The sequence below is a fragment of the Hyaena hyaena genome, unplaced genomic scaffold (assembly GCF_003009895.1).
Source record: "Hyaena hyaena isolate Hyena2069 unplaced genomic scaffold, ASM300989v1 scaffold_144, whole genome shotgun sequence".
NCBI classification, from domain to species: Eukaryota; Metazoa; Chordata; class Mammalia; order Carnivora; family Hyaenidae; genus Hyaena; species Hyaena hyaena.
The window spans coordinates 756,877-771,134 of NW_024080776.1; the positions used below are offsets into that span (position 1 = coordinate 756,877).

A 14,258-nucleotide genomic window follows, 5' to 3' on the forward strand; every position below is an offset into this window, starting at 1 on the left:
ATGATCTACTGAAGGTAGAAACCCAAATCCAACTATTGAAAAATTGAATTCAACTTCCCATACAAATGGTCTAGGAAAAAAGATGTCTGTCCATCTACAAGTCTAAATACCACCTATCTCAATCTCTCCCATTCTTTTCTACACACATATCTGGCACTCAAAAATTACAGGACACATTAGAAATGCAAGGAAAAAAAACCCTACTGTCATGAGATAAAATCATCAATACTCAAACGAAAGGTGTTAGATCTATCTGCAGGAAATTTAAAATAGCTACGATTAATATGTTCAAGGACCAAGTAGAAAAAGTGGTAACGTGCATAAAGAGGTAGGAAATTAAAACAGGAGATATGGAAACTATAAGAGTCGAAGGTAAAGGGGTGCCTGGCTGGCTCAATTGGTAGAGCATGTGACTCTTGATCTCAGTGTCATTAGTTCAAGCCCCACACTAGGTGTGGCACCTACTCAAAATAAATATGCATATATACACATATATGTATATGCATGTATACACATATGTATGCACATATGTGTGCGCGTATATATATATATATAAACAAGAACAAAAAGTCAAATATAAATGATATGAATAAAAAAACATGATCAAAAATAAAGAATTCCCAAGATGGATTCATCAGTAGACTGGACACAACCAGAGAAACACTCAGATATCCTGAGGATAGATCAACAGAAATTATCCAAATTGAGTCACACATGTGCAGAAAACTTGCACACACGCACACACACGCACACACACACACACACACACACAATATTTCAAGAACTATGAAACAATGTATGTAATGTAAGTCCTAGAAGGAAAAAAGAAGTAGAAAAAGGCAGAAGAAAAATGTGAAGAACTAACAGCCAAGAATCTTCTGAAAAAAATGCAAGACATCAAATCACAGATGCAAGAATTTCAGAGATCACCAAGAAATTAAAAATTCACACACATATATTCATTATAGAACAAAATGATGAAAATCAAAATGAAGAGAAGATTTTGAAGGCAACAAGAGGAAAAAAATTATGTACAGAGCAATAAAGATAAAAATTGTAGCAGAAGTCTCAAAAACCATGCAAGTTAGGAACACCTAGGTGGCTTAGTTGGTTAAACTTCCAACTTCGGCTCAGGTCATGAAACATACGTTTTTAACAATCTACTGGACATCTCCAGAAACACCTTAAACTCAGTATGTTTAAAATTAAACTCAATCTTTATCTCCAGTGTGATCTTCCAGTTTTCTCTTCTCAGGTTAAAAACAGTTATTCACATAACAGCTCCAATCAGAAAGCTGTGAAACTTCTTAACTCTTCCCTCTTCCTCACCATCTAAAACAAATCCGTTATGAGATCGTAAGTCTACCTTTGATCTACCTACTTTATTCCATCTCCACCATGCTCCTTCATGAGGCAGTTATCTCTTCACAAGGTAAATTCAGTATTAGTTTTCAATGATTTCCCACTGCACTTAGGATAAAATCCAAAATCCTTAACAAAACTTCTAAATGTCCTTCATCTGACCCCACCATCCTACCTGGCTCTCCATATTCATCCTCTCCAATGTTCTTTCTCACCTCTAGGCTTTCCATTTGTTGCTCCCTCTGCAAAGAGGACTGTCCCTGGTCTTACCCTATCCCCTTCTCTTAAATGACCCTATTCAACTTTCAATTCATTCTTGACTTAAACATCAGTTCTTTCTTCTTTCTTTTATTTCAGTAGGCTTCACACCCAGTGTGGGGCCCAACGTTGGGCTTGAACTCATGGCCCTGAGATCAAGTGTCAGGCACTTAACTGACTGAGCCACCCAGAAGTCCCAAACATCAGTTCTTTAGGGAAGTCTTTTCTGACTTTTCTTGACAGGTTAGCTCTCATTGTAATAAGTTTATCACCCTGGATTTCTCCTCACACTTGTAATTGTTTGCTTGATGTCCTCTTCCTATATGCTGCATCCTATACCAAAATGTAAGTAGACTCCATAAGGGTGGGAACCTTGTCTATCAACTCACAACGTAGAATATAATGCTTTTCATATGGTAATCTCAAATCTGTTGAAAAAAATACCAAAAACATATTTAAAAAGTAAAAATACCCAGACAGATACCAAAGCTAAGACATATACCACACATTTGGGCTTGAAAATCCAGATCCAAATGTAGTTTCTCAAAAGTATTATCTACCTGCCCCAGAATCACTTAAGATGAATTTTAATGCAGATTCCTAGGCACCATCCAAGATGACTCATTCAAAATCTCTGGAGCTGTGACCTAGGAATCCAAAATTTAAAAATACTCCTTTTTAAAAAATTTTTTTGAGTTTATTTATTTATTTGCGGGGGGGGGGGGGGCCTGAGGGAGGGGGAGAGGGAGAGAAAGAGGTGGGGGGAGAGTCCCAAGCAGGCTCCATGCTGTCAGTGCAGAGCTCTACATGGGGCTCAAACCCACAAACCGTGATATTATGAACTCATGAGCCAAAATCAAGAGTGGGACACTTAACCAACTGAGCCACTCAGGTGCCCCTAAATTTTAAAAACATTCAGGTTAAGCATCTGACTTTGCCTCAGGTCACGATCTCAGTTTGCGAGTTCAAGCCCTGCCCATTGGGCTCTGTGCTGACAGCTCAGAGCCTGGAGCCTGCTTCAGATTCTGTGTGTGTGTCTCTCTCTCTGTCCCTTCACTGCTTGCACTCTGTCTCTCTCAAAAACAAACATTAAAAATATTTTTTTAAACATTCTAAGTGATTTTTATTTTATTTTGTTTTTTTTTTTTTTAGTGATTTTTATTTTAAATTTGAGTTTAAATGAGCACCTCCAATTCAAATTAACCACCACATTCCTACCTGTATCTTTTTTCCCCCTACTGTGAAACCTTGATTCTCCCACAACATCAATATAAGTACTCATTTGTTCTACCCTACCATGCACATAAAATAGTTTCAGAATTGTTCCTAGTTTCTTTTCTTGGAGTTACTGAAGGTAGAGGCTGCCTCTAGTGAAAAATCACTAGACAAATCTATTAAGTAAAGGTCATAATTTCCTCGCAATTCTTTTTGACTTTAGTATGTATCCCATGAAAATAATAGAAAGCTCTTTTTTAGTTTCTTGATTTTTTGATTATTTTATCCATTCGATATGATCTACAGCTTATTTGTTTCTGCTTATATTGTTCCAAAGTTTCCTTTTTCCATACTTTTGATTTTATATATATATAATATTTATATATATATAATATATATTATATATATATGATTTCCATCCTATTTGATTATATATATATAGTATGTGTAAAATAATATATATAGTATGTGTAAAATAACTTACACAGTTCTTATGGTTTAGAACTAAATAAAGAGGTATACTTGAAATCTTATTCTTGCCATATCCCTTCTACCTTATTTCCATCCATCATCCATAATTAACTATGTTTACTACATTTCTAGTTTATTATTCCTAAGTTTTTTTTAATAACAATGAGCAAATATGTATTTTTCTCCCCCACACACATAAAAAGCAGCATAATACACCCATATACATATAACATTCTTTTGCATTTTTCTTTTTATTACGCTAAACTCCGGTAAATTAATAGGTTAATTTTCTTTAGTTAAGTGAATAGCACAAAAATTTTAATTCCTTTTCCTCCAGTCCAGATTACAAAATCATTCCCTTATAGAAACTTAAAAGAGTGTTTTAAAAATTCTTCTGGAATATTCAAAGAGTTATTTTTATTATTTAAAAAAATTTTTTTAATGTTTGTTTATTTTTGAGAGAGAGAGAAAGATAGAGCATGAGTGGAGGGTCAGAGAGAAAGGGAGACACAATCCAAAGCAGGCTCCAGGCTCTGAGGTAGCTGTCAGCACAAAGCCTGACGCAGGGCTCGAACTCATGGACCATGCGATCATGACCTGAGCCGAAGTCAGACGCTTAACCAACTGAGCCACCTAGGTGCCCATTTTATTATTTTTTTTTTAATGGCTATTTATTTTTGAGAGAGAGAAGGAGACAGCATGAGGAGGAGGGGGGCAGAGAGAGAGGGAGACAGAATCTGAAACTGGCTCCAAGTTCTGAGCTGTCATCACAGAGCCCAACACAGGGCTCAAACTCACAAAGCATGAGATCATGACCAGAGCCAAAGGTGGATGCTTAAATTGACTGAGCCACCCAGGTGTTCCAAAGAGTTATTTTTAATATGTAATTTCCCTTCAATGCCCTGGCACAAATGAAAGGGAATTTTACCTAAATATTAAAATTATATTTAAATTCTTTTAAATAACCATGGCAACATTCCTGCTTTGGATGATAGAAGAAATAGTGAGCAGCAGACTGTAAGAGGGTGCAAAACAAATCTAAGGACAGCAAACTGTAAAATATGAAAACAGAACTAGGACCTGAGAAAAGGAGAAGATAAACCAGTTTCCATTTGTCTCCATTTGCAATGTTTATTTAAACTATTTCTGTGTTTACAAAAATAAAATTAGAAGCAATCATGGCAAGTTCTAAGTATCTAAAACTGGGTGGAAGAGACTTTTTTAAAAGAAAAATCATGAGGGATGCCTGGATGGCTCAATTAAACATCTGACTTGGGCTCAGGTCATGATCTTGCAGTCAGTGAGTTCGAGCCCCATGGTGGGCTCTATGCTGGGAGTGTAGAGCCTGCTTGGGATTCTCACTCTCTTTCTCTCTGTCCCTCCCCTGCTCATGTTTTCTCTCTCAAAATAAATAAATAAATTAAAAAAATTTAAACAAAAGAATAATCATGAGCTATCCGTCTCTGGAAGTATTAAGGATCTGACTAAACCAAGAGACTAAAACAGATCATCTCTTTAGTTCTAAGAGCAACACCACCCTCCACCTATTCCCATTTCTCTCCTTCCCCCTTCTTTCCTCATTATATCTAAACCATACCTTCCAGATGAAACTCTATCAGTTCCTTCCAAACCTGTTTCAGACCATGCCTTGGGCTGCCCAGCAGCATGGAATTCAGTAGACTGGACATGGCACTCTCAGGTGGACTTACACTTCAGTTGAAGCTGAGGTCAGGCAGGTAAATGAGGTATATATCTGATCTCCATGTACTATTCACTACCAAATTTGGACCAAGCTCTTCAGCTTGGCATTCAAATATTCATGGAATCTCTGCATTCTGACTCTATCCCAACTCTTACTGGTCTCTCCCAAGAACTCCTGCAATCAATTGTTTCCTAAGAGTGTTTTTTATTTAAAAAAAAAAAAGCCTAAATCTTACTCCTCTTCAAAACAGAGCTCAATTACACTTCCTCAATACTTTTCTATTGATTCACCCTTCCTGTATTCTCATAACACTTAGTCTTTTTGCCACTCACTTTTAGAACCTCATCACACGTCCTAGAAGCTCTTCTAAATTTTTACAGCACTTACTAATTTCACCCTTCATTTAACACTCTTTTACTAAGTCACATATACAGTGGATACTATTATGGTTTACACTTAGTAGGTGTGCCCAATTAGTCAATTCATCATAGCACAGCATTCTATATTTCTCTATTACAGAGCTGTTTACATACCATCATAATTCCTTGTTTATATAGATCTCCCTTATCCAATAAAGATTATAAGCTTCCTTAAGGGCCCTGTGCTATGTTTCTTAGTACTGCTAAAGCCAACCATACTGTTCATAAGAGTACGTAAATAAATCCTTTTCAAATTTAATGAATGAAAGACTAAATTAGATGAAAACAAGAGGATATGATCTAGGACAGAGACTGGAAATTTGTAGTCCATAAGCTGAACTCACCCAAAAGACACATGTTTGGCCTGCCCAGTATTTAAGAAAACTAGAATTAGGAACATTTAAAAATTGGGAAACTATACACAAAATCCAGATTTCTGGGAGAAAAGTTGTTAAGACCTGCCATATGTCCTAAAAAGCACAAGTGCCTGCTGCACATTAGGCATGCACTCTTCAGTTAGGCATCCTTTTTGCTTTTCTCATTTATGTCACCTCTCTGGTCCCTGTAAGTACATAAATTTATAACCATGATACAGACTCTTGAATCTCTGGTGGGCTTTCTAAGCTACTTATTTAAATTTGGGGCATTTCTACTCCCTAGCCATCATGTTTTTTCAATGCCAAACAAGTTTATCAAAATCTGCTAGCCTTTCCCTCATCGTAAATCTAGACAAAAGGACTCTATTGAATAGTAGTGCCTAACAGTAAAGTCAGAAAACACAGCTTAGATGGATCGCTACTACTTGGTTAGTATGACTTTTTTTTTTTTTTTTTTGACTCATGGACCAAATTTTATTTATATTTCCTCCACTGAAATATTCTGTTAGAAGTAGACTCTTATCCAAACTATACTATTTACAATCACTTCTCATACCGAGTCAGCCAGTTAAGAGATAGTTCACCTTGGCAAATTAAATTCAATAAATATTTATACATTGCTTGCAAAATTAAAGGCCCTGCATAATGGTTAAGGCATGAGATTTGAAATCTCCAAACCGACTAAGTCTGGTACCAAATACTGGCTCTTCTCTTCTGTAGCTAAGAAACTCTGCAAAGTCACTTCTTCTCTACGCCTCAGTTTCCTTACTTTACAAATTTGGACAGGAACAGTACTTATTTCCTAATACTGTTGTGTGACTTAAAAAGACAAAGATGTAAGAAGGCAGTCTGGCATATAGTGCCTGACACACAGCAAACAATAAAAGCAGCTATCATTTAAGTATTTTTGAGTACAGAAATAAAAACTAATGAAACAAGATATTTAAGCAAAATTCTCTAAGTCTATGATATTGTCATTAATCAAGCATATGGAAACACAAAAGAGATTAGTTCTATAAGGAGAGAGGTAACATATGAGCTAAAACAACAAATAGGATAATGCCAACCAGAAAAAAGGGCAGGAGAGAGAAAGTCCAAGGACAGGTAAGAGACAAACAAAAGGAAGAAAAAAAAAATCACAGGTTTTATAACCAGGGACAGCTAGTAGGTTGGAATAGGCAAAGAAAAAGATATATGAGAAGGAACTGGCAAAAAATAAAAGTAGGAAAGAAGGCTAGGACATGGATTCAAGGCACATTTCCTGAGGCTTACTAGATGGAAGCACTGTGCTAGGACATGGAATAGAAGTGGCTATAGTAAAAAAAATCCCTTCCCTTGAGACACTTGAATATCTGGCATTGTGCACAGCACAATGCATAATAAATCAGTAAATATCTTTAATAAATCTAGTCAAACAAAAAAGACAAAGGTGTTGAGGCAGGAAGGCTTAAGAAAAACAAGAGTAACTACCATCTAAAGCTCTATAAACTCCCTTTTTTCCACATGCACATACACACATACACAGCACATAACTGGGTAATTTCCACGTAGGAAAATAAACATAACATTTGCAGGCACAAAAATAAGTTAAGTTGAATTATTTGTTGTAGAACATAAATTAAGTAGGAAACCAATGTGACGGAACATCAAAAAGCTCAGAGGAGGAAGTAGGGCTTCTTCAAGAACTGGTTAATTGTAGGGCTAGAAAGAAATGATACAAGATGAGCCTGGAACATCTTGTGGTGCCAGAAAGTTAAAAAGTGCTAAACAAAATAATGGGGCCATGTAAAAAGGGCACAGGAGCCAAGTGCAAGACCCCTGATGGCAAAAGCGCAACAATCTGAATGACAATGACAGCACAAAGGTTAAATGTCCATGAGTGCATACAATGCAAATAAATGATTAAATAAAAGGAGAAGAACAAGTCTTCCATACAGAAGAATCTCAATTAATATAAAGAACGAAGGAAAAGAAAAAAATCACTAGTAAAAAACAATTAATACTGCTATAGTTATGATCTACCAATGAATGCTAAAATTGGTGAGCAAAAGTTTAAGAAGAAACAGGGTACTTGCATGCCCTCTAAGTAGCTCCCCAAAACATTTTATAATTTACAAAGTGATAAATAGTAATTTAATGCAGAAACCTGGAAGACATCACCTTCACCAAAGAGCCAAGGTTAATATTACCTTGTTATAAGACATACTAACATCAAGTACCTCTTGATATGACATACAGAGAAGGGCACATCATCTCTGCATTATCCTTCCCCAAAAGGCATTACCTCAATCTAACCATGAGAAAACATCAGACAAATCCATACTATAAAACATACTATCCAAAACCATTCTACGAAATATTTCCACAAAATACCTGACAAGGACACTTCAAAAGTATCAAGGTCATAAAAGACAAGACTAAGGAACTATTACAGATCAGAGGAGACTAAGAAGACATGACAGCTAAACATAATGCAGGATCCTAGATTAGATCCTGAACTGGATCCTGGAATATAAATAGACATTAGGAAAAAAGCTGATCTGAATGAAGTCTTTAATTTTCTTGGAAGTTAATAGTATTATTTAGTCAAAAATACTGTACTAACATTAATTTATCAGCTTTTATCACTGTACTATGTTTATATAGGTTGTTGACATACAGGAAGTAAATGAAGAACATATGGGAACCCTCTATACTATTTATGTAACTCTTCTATAAATCTAAAATTCTTTCAAGATAAAAAGTTAAAAAAAAATACATAATGAAAACAATACTGGTTGCAATACTTTTTTTTTTTAAACCATAAACTATCAACTTACCTGAACTGTAGGTATTGTTTTCCAGTGAATGCTACATTACTTCTGTTCTTACTGTACACTGTCAGTCTTTAACATTAATAAAGCTCTAACAAATTGATATTCTACCAAAAATAAAGTTATTCACTTAATAAAAAACATTTAATTTCCTTTTTGACATTTTAAAAATGACTACTAATCAGAATTTAAAATTATATAAACCTCTATAAAGCTTTATCTTCAATAGAAGCCAATATTGTTACTGTTCACATCATTAAAATAATAAAATCCTTACCTTCCAACCACTGCCAGCCTCTCTATAATATGGGAAGTTATCACAAATCCACTGGTAAATTTCACTTAGAGTCATTTTCTTTTTGGGTGAACTATTAATTGCAAACGTAATGAGGCTGGCATAACTGTATGGAGGTTTCCCATCCTTGTGCTGTTGGACTTCTTCCTGGTCCAGTGTTGTATTTGGGTCAAGGAGTGCATTCTTCTTGGAAATTCCTGTGCCGTGTGCATTTTGTGTAGCATCAGATTTTTGGATGGCTGCTCTCATGGTGAGCTGTGGTAACCAGTCCATAGATGTTAGGCTGCTCTCCAGTTCAGATGTCATCCTGAAGGTAAATAGACTCCTTAGTCAATATCAAGGAAAGAACCCCTGCTTCTCAAAATATCCAATATTCACAAATCTAGGAGTTCCAAAGTGAGGGAAAGCCTGAGTTAAATCTGGAGGAAAAAGATTGAGTATGTTAATGACCAAACCAAATATTTAAGGGATCAATATTTCCAATCTTTTTAAATTTTTTCCTCTCCAAAACACAATTTGGTTTTAAAATGTTTAAGATACAGAACAATACATATACACAAAGTGATCCTGATGCCAATGCTTCTAAAAAAAACTATCACTTTAAATAGGGCAACAGGATTATAGTATGAAAAATAAGTCTGTAGTCCAGCTCTTTACTCACCGACACCACAGGCCCTTTAAAAACTTAAGATTGTACATCTGGCATTTCTTTTACACAAATTTTAGGGGAGTCACACAAACAAAAGAATACCTAAAGTAAAGAGCTCAGAGAAGTAACTGAGAAATAGGCACAGGAATATGCAAGGAGGAAAGAAGGTAGAGTTGAGCAGATGGGAGGTAAGAAAACCAAGCAAGGCAGACAAGAATAGTAAGTAGACAAGCTAGCTGGGGGAACTGACAGAAAAGAGGAATGCAAATTCAAGGACACTAATGAACAAGAAAAAAGAGGATAGGCAGTACCCAGGCAGTTAAAAACAAAACAAAAAACAAAGTCAAGGAACAAGATTAAGAACACTAAAGACCTGGGAGTGTAGGATAGGAGAGATTAAATCATATAAATGGATCGGAGGAAGGATTAAAAGCTCAGGACAGACTAATGCAAACATCCAGTGATCTGGATTCTATAATGCATTTCTCTCCAAGGCTAAAAAATTCAGACCATTATCATCCAAAGAAAGAAACAAGAAAAACAAAATCTACCAGGTCGATACATATTCTGGAGAAGGAAGAAAGCTGCTCTAGGAATTGAAGATAAAAATACAGAAACAAAGCCTGATACTTCACACTGGAATTGCTAACTTTAAACATAGAATACAAACCTCTCTACCATACAATCAGAGAAACAGGAATAATGACCCTGACAACACAGTAGAGAAGAATGAAAGACTTCTAAGTGATATCAAAATAATGGAGGGTAGAGAGACAAGAAACTTAAAGTACCTCAGTCAAAAGAAACAATTTGTGGCAAATAAAACCCAGTACAGGCCCTTATCCCAAATGGAATATGTGCTTAGGATATGAACTTCTGGGAAGCAATATAGAACTGATAAAGAACATAGGCTCTCAAGTCAGATCAGAGTTCAGGTACTGACTCCACTAGTTACAAGCTGTGGGAAATGAAAATGTTAATTAATATCTCTAAACTCTAGCTTTCTCTTTAGTAAAATGAAACAAAAATAGTTCCTACAGTTAAAATGCTACTTTGAGAATTAAGTGTGGTAGCATACACACAGAAGAAACATCCATCATGTGTTGGTTAATACTACTACTCTAGGATTATCTGGCAAGGTAATGCAGCACTATAAAGTAAACCAGATTAAGCAACAGCAATTATAAATAAAAAAACAGCTATGAAGATTCTATCAGCACTGTAGTAGGGTCCTGCTATCTTGCTCTTCAAAGATTTTGAACCATTGTTTTACCTTTTTTACTCCTCAAATTCCCTCCATCTCTACTGTACGCACTCCTCTGAAATCTAAACTTTAAATTCCTCTACAGAGCACCTTCAGAGATCTAAAAAAAAAAAAACAAAAAACAAAAAAAACAAAAACCTTACCATCCTGCTCTATAAGAATCCCAGCATTATACGAAATGCTTGTTCCCAGCATGAAATAGGTTATGAGAACTTATGAAATAAGAAAACAAGGTAACTTAGACGTAGATGTCACAAATTGTCAAATGAGTGGGCAAAGGACCGTAGATATCAAGTTAAAGACTTGTCCAAATTCACAAAGGTAGTTAACAGTAGAACTAAAACCAGAGCCCAGGTCTCCTCATGTTCAATCCAGTAGCTTTTCTACCATACCTCATCTGTAAAATGAGCAAAACAGTACCTACCTCAATTGATGTATAGTATTGAGAACAGTGACTGGCCCACAGTAAGTATTCAATAAATGTTAGCTACTGGTGGTGGTAGTGATGCTAACAGTAGTTGCTGTTGTTATTATTCACATTTCATTCTATAAACATCGGCAATTATTATACAATGCTGTCCATTCTATTTGCCTCAATTAAGGCTCCACTGAGTAGCTTTACTTTGTTCAAATTCCCAAAGGAGCCAGTCACATACATATTCAAAGTTAATATAAACCCACATTCCAAATTGGAATATAATTGATATTGCAGATGCCCCCTATTGAGAACCATCTTTAATTTCTGTTTCCTTCCCCCAGTGCCACTGACTGAGACTTTGTCTCAGTAATATAAACATATAATCAGTAAGTACTTAATACGTGTTAACAAGAATTTATAATCACACATGTACTGTTAGAGTAAAATTTTGTATACACACACACATGAAGTCTGATAAAATATCTGTCCTCCAGGAAACTGTAGTCAAATTAGGAAGGTCAAACATAAGGAAGAATTGAAAAAGAAAGCAAGGCCGAGCTCTGGGTGCAGCAACAATACAAAAAAGGGAGAGGAAACATGGACCGCAGCCTTCAGAGGTAGGGAAGGAATACCTTGAGCTAAGAGCTGAAGAAAGTTAAAATTTAAACAAACTAGAAGAAAATGGTTCCTAGTCAAAAACACCATGAGTAAGAATCTTTCCCCATTGCTATGCTTATCTTCACCAGTTCTGCTAGGTTAAATGTGAAGTACACTATAAAATATCTCTTAAAATTTTTTTAATGTCTTACTTATTTTTGAGAGAGAGGGCACGAGCAAAGAAGAGACAGACAGAGAAAGGGACAGAAGTTCTGAGAGCAGCAAGCCCGATGTGGGGCTCAAACTCACAAATTCCAAGATCATGACCTGAGCCAAAGTTGGGATGCTCAACCAACTGAGTTACCCAGGTGCCCCTTAAATTTAAACACTGAAAAAGTGAGGCTTCTCACTTTCATTTATTAAATTTTATGTATTCTGGGTAGTAAGGTAAAAAGTGTTTCCATTGTTAGTCGTCATCTGGCTGTGGCCATGGTTCTCCATTAAATACTAAAGCACACAAAAAATGACCATTATATTTGGCTAGATCATCAGTAACTTTAGAAAGAAACCTTTTAATGGAATGGTGGTGACAGAAGTCCACTTGTATAAGAGAACAGATGGTGATACATTTAAAAACAGCACGAAGGCTCTGAGGAATCTAGTTATGGGAATCTGGTTAAGAAATGTCAGGCCCTCATTACCTCACCTCATTCCAAGAGCTTCCTAGCTGGCCTCCTAGACTCTAATTTCTTACCACCCCTTTCTGCTAGTCACCTCCAGAGTCCAAGCATACACTCTAAGAGGAATCTGTGAGCACTGTTTTCACGTCATCATGCCCAAAGATTTTCAGTGGTTCCCTTTCTCCTATTATACTCAATCTAAACTCCTCATTTTCAACTACAGATACTTTAGTTCTTATTAATCTTTTATTAATCCTTCTCTAAATTCCTGGAGCAAGTATAACCTCAATTTGGTATTTACCATGCTGTTCCATATGTTTAACTGCATCATATGCTTAAGCATTCTACTCTTACTCTCTCTTCCAACCTCCACATTGAGGACAAGTGACCACACAACTAATACTTCAGATGCTACCTAACACCATGCCAGGTACATGTTATCTGAAAAACCACACAGTATTTGAATAAAGAACATTAGTTTCTGGAATGTCTTTTCCTTCTATCATTGCCGAGCTGGCTTCTACATTTTCTTCAAGACTCAATCAAACACCTCCTTCTCCAGAAAGCCTGGTCATTCCATTCTTCTTATCTTCCATTTCCTAAATTAAACCAGATCCTGCTCCCACCGAATACAAATACTTCTGTCCCAGGATTTATACAAGATTATGATGATCTTTATCTCTCTCTCCAGAGACCATGAGGTTCTTGGAAGAAGAAACTTTCTTCTTTTCTCTCTCTATCCAACAGGTAAAGGGTCAATAAATGATAGTTAAATGATTGAAATAGTGGCCATCCAATGAAGGTGTGGGTTTGGTTCTTCCCAAACAAGTGAGACCATACAGTTTTACAAGCTGGAAGGAGGGGAGGGGGGGGGGGGGGAGGGGAGGGGAGGATAATCACAAGATAAGTCCTTTATGAACTGGGGGAAAAAAAAGTAGGACTCATACTGACAAGTAGCACTACACAGGAACAGAGACAGTTCTGGAAGAGCAGAAAAAAATGGGCAGATGGAAGCAAAGACAAAAAGATAATGTTACCTATGGGGAAAAGCAGGGCATGAAAACTCATGTCTGAAATCTTTCAATCTATGATATTCATTGCTTAAAAAAAGTTTCATAAGGAATCTTTTCTGCATAAAATGAGAAGGTAAAACAACATTAAGATATAACAATTCAGGGCGCCCTGGGTGGCTCAGTTGGTTAAGCGTTCGACTTCAGCTCAGGTCACGATCTTGCAGTTCTGGAGTTTGAGTCCCACACTGGACTCTGTGCTGACAGCTCAGAGCCTGGAGCCTGCTTCGGATTTTGTCTCCTTCTCTCTCTCTCCCTCCCTGCCCCTCCCCCATCGTACTCTGTCTCTCTCAAAAATAAATATTTTTAAAAAAATTTTTTAAAGATATGACAACTCAACATTAAGTCATGAGATGGGGAGAGGGGAGAGGCTCTAATCCCACTTTATGAAACACCGCCACTGATAAGATACCAAATTAGCTTTCTAGCTACTTCAGCACATTGCTTGGCCTTCTCTGCAACTTCCCTAACTCCCAAGAAGTAGCCGGGGACTACTCAGGTAAGTTTGAAGTTTTCAACAGTATCAAAAAGGGGGGAAATGGGCAGAGACATTGTTGGCTTCCTAAATAAGGTAAGAAGAAAACATCAAGGAAAATAAAATAAGAACAATGAGGATAATGATGTCATGACCTAGATATTCCTGAATCCTTGACTATATTCCTGGCACC

At 36.4% G+C, this 14,258-nt stretch overlaps 1 protein-coding gene across 3 annotated transcripts in view; it reads right to left on the reverse strand.

Moving 5' to 3' along the window:
• The window catches only part of FOXJ3 (forkhead box J3), a 141,631-nt gene that overhangs the window by 82,251 nt on the left and 45,122 nt on the right, over nucleotides 1-14,258 (reverse strand). For all 3 annotated transcript variants that reach the window (XM_039238653.1, XM_039238651.1, XM_039238652.1), the window contains exon 3: nucleotides 8,895-9,219. In XM_039238653.1, the coding sequence (XP_039094584.1) occupies nucleotides 8,895-9,219 (325 nt within the window). The remainder of the gene's footprint in view (nucleotides 1-8,894; nucleotides 9,220-14,258) is intronic.